The 8,524-nt window shown below is 34.7% G+C and overlaps 2 protein-coding genes across 2 annotated transcripts in view; both read right to left on the minus strand.

Moving 5' to 3' along the window:
• The window catches only part of LOC107703201 (protein FAM172A-like), a 132,249-nt gene extending 126,013 nt beyond the window's left edge, over window positions 1-6,236 (minus strand). The window contains exons 1-4 of the mRNA XM_016505758.1: window positions 6,218-6,236; window positions 5,013-5,075; window positions 4,781-4,882; window positions 246-346 (exon numbers count right to left, since the gene is read on the minus strand). Of these exons, the coding sequence (XP_016361244.1) occupies window positions 246-346; window positions 4,781-4,882; window positions 5,013-5,064 (255 nt within the window). The 5' untranslated portion in view covers window positions 5,065-5,075; window positions 6,218-6,236. The remainder of the gene's footprint in view (window positions 1-245; window positions 347-4,780; window positions 4,883-5,012; window positions 5,076-6,217) is intronic.
• Window positions 6,237-7,553: 1,317 nt separating this feature from the next.
• LOC107703244 (uncharacterized protein KIAA0825-like) overlaps window positions 7,554-8,524 on the minus strand; it is a 142,184-nt gene continuing 141,213 nt past the window's right edge. The window contains 1 exon segment of the mRNA XM_016505793.1: window positions 7,554-7,779. Coding sequence (XP_016361279.1) covers window positions 7,683-7,779 — 97 coding nt within the window. The 3' untranslated portion in view covers window positions 7,554-7,682.

Consider the following 8,524-nt stretch of genomic DNA (forward strand, 5'->3'; position numbering starts at 1 on the left):
TATATATATAAAACATTTAAACTATCCCTTTTGGTAAATTTAATGCATCCTTGAGGAATTAAAAATAATACTAATTTCTTTCAAAAAAAAAAAAAACCTTACTGAGCATAAAATAAATAAATAAATCACTACTCAAATATGTTATGTGCTATTGAATTAATGCATATATAATTTTCCAAACTTATCTATGAATATAACACAATATCACATTTTTATGTAAAATGTTTTTAAATGATCGACATTACCTCTCCCAATGCTTCATATCTTTTCTGGTTCCATCTATGCAGGTCCTCTTTATAGTTGAAGACAAATGGCTCCCCTGTGTGTATGTGTCTCAACTGACCATCTGCAGAAAAGAAAAATAAATACACAACTATACAATTTTGTAATGAAATCATAAAAAGTGATGTCTTTAAAAGCTTCAGAATACCTACATTTGGTTTGTGTAGGAGGTCTTCCATAGACAAACAGTTTGTAACTCATTAAGAAAGACAGCCCACATCTATTCTGCTATCTGCATTTCCTGCTTGGGTCTGAGACCATACTCTATTCATTTTATTACCTAAAACCTCCCTATAACATTTCTTTCACAGTTTTACTTCAACTGCAGACGAAGGGAATATTAAGGACAATATTAGTGCAGAGTATCTTGAAGTGGAGTGTGAGGGATGGCATGAAGCCAAAGCCTTTGTGAGCCAACAAGACATGAATGTTTTCCAACATAAAAGTAAGATGTCTTTGATTGGCCATCACACACACGAAAGCCTTGTTGTTTTCACAGCAAGGGCACAACATTGGCAGGCTTGAACTCAAGTGAATCACTCTTTACCTTCACATTCTCCAACCATTTTGCACCTGCAGTTTGAGAAGCATCAAACACCTCAGCCAATCCTATTCTCAATGAGTAGTAACTTGGGATCCAATGAAACACTTTTGCATTGACTGAAAGCCTTAGTATATGAGGCCTTGAGGGCTGTCCAAAGTCCACACAAAGCCTGCAAAAGTCATTCTACGTGTAAGGCTGCGACCTTCAGTTCAGAACCTCAGGTCTGCTTGATGTGCATCATTCCCCTTCATGCAATTAAATACGTTTGGCTGGCATCCCCCCATCTGGCAGGTACAAGCCCTGCGAACGGCTAACCCTTCTCCTGTCCCCCTTACTTTGGCCTTCTGGGACATCTGGCAGGCCTTCCTCAGACAGCTGGTGCTGCAATAGCGGTCTCTCCGCCACTGTACCTCAAGCCACCAGAGATCTGAGAGCGTCCATGTGCGTGAGTGTGGCTGGACCACTGCAACTGTTCCCTCCTATGAGCATCCTTTGAGGGGCTCGTTTGAGAGCGGGCCAGCCGACTTCATTCAAAGTGACCCACTTGAATGCCACTGTTCTGCCAAGGCTGGACAATGAGGCCTGGCTTTTGCCAAGTACTGATACTGCTAAACAGCTGCTGAGGTGGATGAGGTAAACAACACCAGGCTTGGTTAGGACTAATGGTGTTTCAGGGGAAGGGCTGAATGACTGGCATATATGCCATCTACTTTTTGGACAAATTTTTTTGTTTGTTTGTTTTTTACTATACTATATTGTAGTGCTGAGAAATGTCATTCATCCAGCTCAACCATACAACCTGGTTACCCAAATTATTCTAATTAAAAAAAGAACTCTCTTTCATTTATGGACTACATAAGTCTATCAACAACCATAAACTGACATTTGGTCCCAAACTAGCTAGTTAGCCCCTAGTGAGTAGGAGCCAGACTTGAAACATTGTTACCCACTGTTACTTTTTAATATTTAAAATATGTAAAAAAATATTTTATAATATTATTATACAAAGTATTTATTAACTGCATGTTATTTAATTGTATATATTGTATATTCATGCTTATATTTTATTGCATATTATTAAATGGTATTAAAAGTTACACGGTACTAAAATGTTTTTTTGGGTACTATGAGAATACCACTTTTTGAACATGCTTTGATATTCTTGAATTACTGTTCAAGAAATTGGGTCATAAGCCTTTTTTTTTTAAAGAAAAAAAACTGTTATAAGTTTACCAAGGCTGCATGTATGCATGTATTTATGTATTTATTTATTTTTTTGTTTATCTATGTATCCATCCATCCAAAAATACAGTAAAACAGTAATATTGTAAAATATTCTAACATTTTAAAAGGATGTTTTCACTATTTTAATTTATTTTAAAATATAATTTATTCCTGTGATGAATTTTCAGCATCTTCAGTGTCACATTATTCTTCAAAAGTCATTCTAATATGCTGAGTTGATGATTTGGTTATTATTATCCATGTTAAAAACAACTGTGCTGCTTTTTTTGTGGGAAACCATGATACATGTTACATGATTAGTTGATTAACAGAAAGTTCAAAAGAACAGCATTTAATTGAAATTTAAATCTTTTGTAACAATAATGTATTTACACTTTTTATCAACTTAATGCATCCTTGCAGAGTAAAAGTATTCATTTACTTAAAAGTAAAGAAAAGAAAACTTACATACTCCAAACTTATGAATGGTACTGTATATTAGATATATGGTATATTGTACCACCCAATATCATCACTGCACCAGTACCACAAAATATATATATATATATTTTTTGTAAGGAATTAGAGGGCACCAAACATTCCTAGTAATACAATTATATTCCACCAAACAATACAACACTGAATAACATAAACATAGAGAGTGGTTGCTAACATTTCTGAAAGGATTTTTAAGAAAGATAGGCCCATCTATTTTACTGTTGACACAGAGGCATAATGAAGCCTAAAACCAGTGTTAAATCTAACAGTGACCTCTCTGATTGCCAATGCATGAAGTTAAAATATTCAAAGCATACACACTTAACCAAAATAGCCTTGGGGCATCATACGTTTGCAATTACCCTAGCGCATGGCTCCACAAAAAGAAAAACAGCTTTGAAAATAAAAGATTGCATAAGCACTTTCATTCCCCTCATTCTCAAAGCTCCGGCACTTTTTTGCACAGTTAGCAGGCGATAAATCCAACATGGCTAACTTGGAGAGTATTACACTATACGCTTTCATCGTTAGCTGCTCAACAACATGTACCACTAAAAGGCCGTATATCAACAATGAACTCTGAAAGCATGGCCGCTCCTTTGAGATAGGATGGGAAAGAGTGCTAGAGAAAGTGAGTCAGTGGAAGGAAAGAGAGCGAGAGAGAGGGAGTGAGAGACGTAGCATGCGCTAGTACCTTTAAAAATCAATTATGCATTCACAAAGGGGTGAAGAGAAACACTACAACCAGAAGTGCCTAACAGAAGGAAGAGGGGATCTAATGAAACCAACATGCAGTGGAAGTTCAGCTCCATCGTCTTCATAACACAGGCTCTCTGAGGAATACCCCCCTTCAACTTATTCTCCCTGCTTTAACCTGGCATAATTAGCATGCTTTCTCGATTTTTAGCTTAATGAGGTATACATAACCTTGGATTTCCAGTAATGAACGAGCTGAAGGCAGACTGGGATGAAGTCATCATGCCACATGATTTGTAAAAAAAAAAAATTATTATTTTTTTTTTTTTAAACATGGCAAATGACATATCCTCGCCTTAAAATTATTATTTTCTGGTCTTAACCTTCTCAACTGTATTCAACAATCAAAATCATAATGTCAGAATTTTGATATTTGTGAAGCTCTACTTCTCAACCCTGTTACCAAAGTTAATGAAATTAAATTATTAAAATTAAACTAATATTTTACTTTCATTTATGGTAAATATTTATCAATAACCACAAAACAACTACCGCTAGTGAATGAAAACTTCATTTAGGCAAAAACTGAAAGTAATCTTATTTAAATTTACTTATAAATCTTATACATAATTACATAATTAATAATTTAATTGTAAAAAATCGAATTTTTGATGTTTGTTTAATAATTATCACATCACTCAAATCAAGGTTTGAAACTATATTTACATGTCCAATTGGTATTTGTCTCATATAATATTCACTTTAACCAATAATATTTTCTAAAGGCTATGCACCCATTAATTGACTTTTATATCCAATTTGAATGATTATTGCTAGAAAATAACATCACTCAAATCAAGGACTTAAACTATATTTATGCATTTACATAAATCTGCCTTTGGCTCATATAATGTTTAGTTTAACGATTAACATTTTCTAAATGCGCTGCACCCCGTTGGTTGACTTTAGACCCTATTCTGTATTCTATTTGAGCAAATCGACATAAACCCTACATTAAAAAATGAATGTTCAAGACTATACTTTGGCTCAATAGCCATTTTACATTCATCTCAGAGAGTGAGAAAAGAATTTACAAAGTGAAACTTTCTTATAAAATCGAATAAAAGTGATACTCTTCACTGGGAGACTGATATAAGGTATTCCAGACGCTAACAGGAGGCGTTTTAGAGAGAGGAGCAAGGTTATGCAAATCTAGCCGTCAAACAGAGCACAAGGCTGAGTAAGCCACTGACAGCCCATAGCATGCACAACTTGTCCATTCAGCTGCCACAGACTCCAGAGACTCTGAAACAGACAGCGCTATCACAGCCTGCTGCCTGCTGTCAATATCCAATGAAACCCTCCGCACACTTCTAATGCATTCAGACCTTCATAACCACAGACAAGGTACGAAATCATGTTATTAAAGTACAAGGCCAAACGCTATTTGATGGTCTAGCTGGCATGTATGTCATAGAGTGAAATAGTTTACTGTGTCTAAAAATGTTTAGAGTAAAGACAAGCAAAAGGTCTTACGTTCATTGAAGGCATATTCAAACCCATCCAGAGTTTCAGGAAAGTTCAGTGGAGGCTCGTCTTTTTTCATCAGCTCGTCTAAATCGATCCTGGACAATAAATCTAGAAAACAAATTAATATACAAACAATCAAATAAATAAATACTCAATAAGCACACAAAACACCCCCATAATTTAATTTGAATTTATATTTTTATACATATGCATGTATTCACGCACAATGTGGCTTTACCTTTTAGTGCAGTGGTTTTTTCTTTTTCTTCTTGTGCCAAGAGCTGGGCCATAGTTATCCGAACTAAACAGAAGAGGAAGATGCTGGCTCTGATAGGCATGGACACACCGCTACAGAAATATTACTGCACGTCGCTCTGATCAAAAATAAATAAAAATTACTAAACAACAAGCTTCTAATGCTATGACCTTTATTGTCACACAACACAATCAAAAAACTTTTGCCTTGCCTGTAAATTCATTACTATGTATGAACGCATATAATGCATTATAGACATTTCTATTCATGCATTATAGAAATTATGTAATATTAACAGTAACTATAAAACAGTCCAATTATAAAGCAGTAATAATATAATAAATATTTCAAACATTAGACTGATTGTCAAACTGCTGCAGAGGTGTTACAAATCGTTAAAATAACATAATAAATAGTTTTTAAACAACTTTTGTAATTAAATTACAAAACATTAAAACATGATTACAACATATTATAAAACATATTATGCTTAATATATATCTGTTAAATCATGTGTCAATAATATTAATAGTGTCAATAATAATCATAATAATGTTTGGGACAATGTACACTTGTTCTGTGACAGACAGCTGACCAAAAATATAATAACGTATTTAATAATAGGTAGCTACATGTAATTTTGAGTAGTGCAAATTATCAATAATAATAATTTGATTATATACTGACTTTTAAAATTACATAAATAGTGACAGTGAATGTGTTGACTTGGGCAACGTAGCTTCTAGAGTTTCTAGCTTCTAATGCTACGGCTCTGACTTTAATGCTGAGTTCTGTTCGTGTGTAAGCAGTAAAAGTTGAGTTCTGTTCGTGTGTACACAGTAAAAGTCGTTGTGTTGAATCTAATCGTAGTTTACTTCCAGTGCACTTTGATCTGACAGGTCAGCCTGTCTTTATGGTGGTAACTAGCATTAAGCTAACAGCTTGATTCAGCTCTAAAACCAAGCGTGCAGAATTGAGAGACTCACATGCACCTGAATCGCAGTGTCTGCGTTTAGAGAAACACAGTAAAAGCAGCGATCTGCTGTTTTCGACATGATCGGAGCATGTAAACATAGTAAAAGATTCCCTGCGTGGACCCCAGCCAATGTGTATAAAGCACTACTCATCAGACAGATGGGACAATAACTTCACAAAGCACAGCTATTTCAAGCAGCGAAACTGATCACCGTGCAGAAGAGCTAGATGAAGACAGTGGGAGAGGTAAATATGGATTTGCATGCATGTCGCTCCGCTCACGTACCATAACAACAAGCACATGTGAGATTTCACACATCCTGCTTCCTCCTTCTGCCAAACAGGAAGACACGCTTCCGTCTCCTCGGAAACGGAAGCGTTTTACACACGCTCCAGCTGATTGGCGGGATTTAAACAGACAGCGCCGCTTTTCACTCAAACACAGAAGAGCTGCCATTGCACACACGCACACACACACACACACACGTTTTCATTGCAATAATACTTAATAAGCTTCAGTTGACGATGTTTTTTATATACCTTGTTTTTTTTGTACGATGCATGTTCAAATACAGTTTAAATCTCCTGAATGAGTGAATCAATGAATAATCAGACGCATTTAGTGTATGTTCTTTCATTGCAATAATACTTAATAAGCTTCAGTTGACGATGTTTTTTATATACCTTGTTTTTTTGTACGATGCATGTTCAAATACAGTTTAAATCTCCTGAATGAGTGAATCAATGAATAATCAGACGCATTTAGTGTATGTTTCAGTGTAAATGAACTGCAGATTTAAACTAAAATAGTAATAAATAAAAATAAATATAATAACACATACATTTATAAACTCCACATGAGGATTTTGCTTTCTTTTTTTTTTATCATTTGTTCGGCAACACTCAATTTATCTTGACGTACTAAAATAACTAGAACTGAAAATGAATAAAAACTATATAGCCATTAAAAAATAGGAAAATTGTCAGAAACACAACAACATTACTAAAACAACTATAACAACTTTTAGTTTTAAAAACGAGATATAAAAAAAGCCAATTCAAAATATGAATAAATACTAAAAATAGTATCTCAATGATAGTAAAATAACAATGGTTGACATTTATGAACTTGTTTACTTATTTTTTTTATTTTTGGACCTGTGATACAACAGTTAAACCTTTCTGCATGAAAAATCACCACTACTGGACTTCTCATTTAACAGTCCACAAGGTTTCCAGGATTAATTAAGAGTTGTTAAGCATCTCTTTCCAGTAATCATATGTTATGCATATATTATTTTATGCATGCATTGTTTTTATTATTATTCTATATTCACTGACTGACTGAAACCAAAGAGTACCTTCTGTATTTACTATTTTCCCCTTCCAGCAAGTAACTCTCCAAAATCTATTTCCTCATAACTGTTATATTATCATTTGTTCAACAGATCAGTGGAGTACAGTTTTCAGTTTAGCATCCATCCAATACAGAGTGGAGTCATATTTCATCAAAACCTTGTGATTTTATTAGAGTTCACGATGTTTTTTTGTTTATTACTCATCTGCAACTGTAATTTCACATCCACAGCACATCAGTGTTAACAATCTTCTTAGCAGCCACACACACTTTTTACACTGGCCATTTGGTTTTCCTGTTAAATAGTCACTGGGCCTTTGCTAAGTTTCTTGGCTTTTGTCGAAGTATGTTTTCTTTAACTGATCCACTAAAATCTTCTCTTCGTCCTCTAGTGCAGCATCATCCTGCATCTCCCACCTGCATTTCACAAACACAGAAAACAGAAATGTGTGTTAGGCCAGCTCTTAAAAACAGGTAAAACACAGATCTTCCTTGAGAATAAAACTTCTTTACAATTTCACAATAAATCTGTTTGTGGGCGATAGAGAGTATACAAAGATGTAAAAAATAGCAACATTACATTAGCATTGTATCAGCCTCAAAAAGCACAGCCAGTGTCCGCTTACCGCATATCTGATGCATATTACAGTGCCTTGCGAAAGTATTCATACCCCTTCATTTTTTTTCACGTTTTGTTATGTTGCTGCCTTATGTTAAACTGCTTTAAATAACTTTTTTTCCACATCAATCTACACTCCATACACCATAATGGTAAAGCAAAAAACTGGTTTTTAACATTCAACATAAAAAACTTAAATGATTCCATTGCATAAGTATTCATACCTGGGACAGCTGAAATTTAGCTCAGGAGCATTCATATTGCTTGTAGATATTACTACACTTCAAGTGAAGTTAACCTGTGGCAAATTCAATTGAATGGGTATGATTTGGAAAGGCACACGTCTTAATAATAGGTCTAACAGCTAATAATGCATATCAGAGCAAAAACCTTCAGTGAAGACACATGAAAACACACTTAGAATTTGCAAAAAAAGCACCTAAAGGACCCCCAGACTATGAGAAACAAGAGTCTCTGGACTGATGAACCTCAATTCCAAGCATCATGTTTGAAGGAAACCAGCTCTGCTCATCCCCTGAAGAG

This window comes from Sinocyclocheilus anshuiensis, unplaced genomic scaffold, assembly GCF_001515605.1.
Source record: "Sinocyclocheilus anshuiensis isolate Anshui unplaced genomic scaffold, SAMN03320099.WGS_v1.1 scaffold542, whole genome shotgun sequence".
NCBI lineage: Eukaryota > Metazoa > Chordata > Actinopteri > Cypriniformes > Cyprinidae > Sinocyclocheilus > Sinocyclocheilus anshuiensis.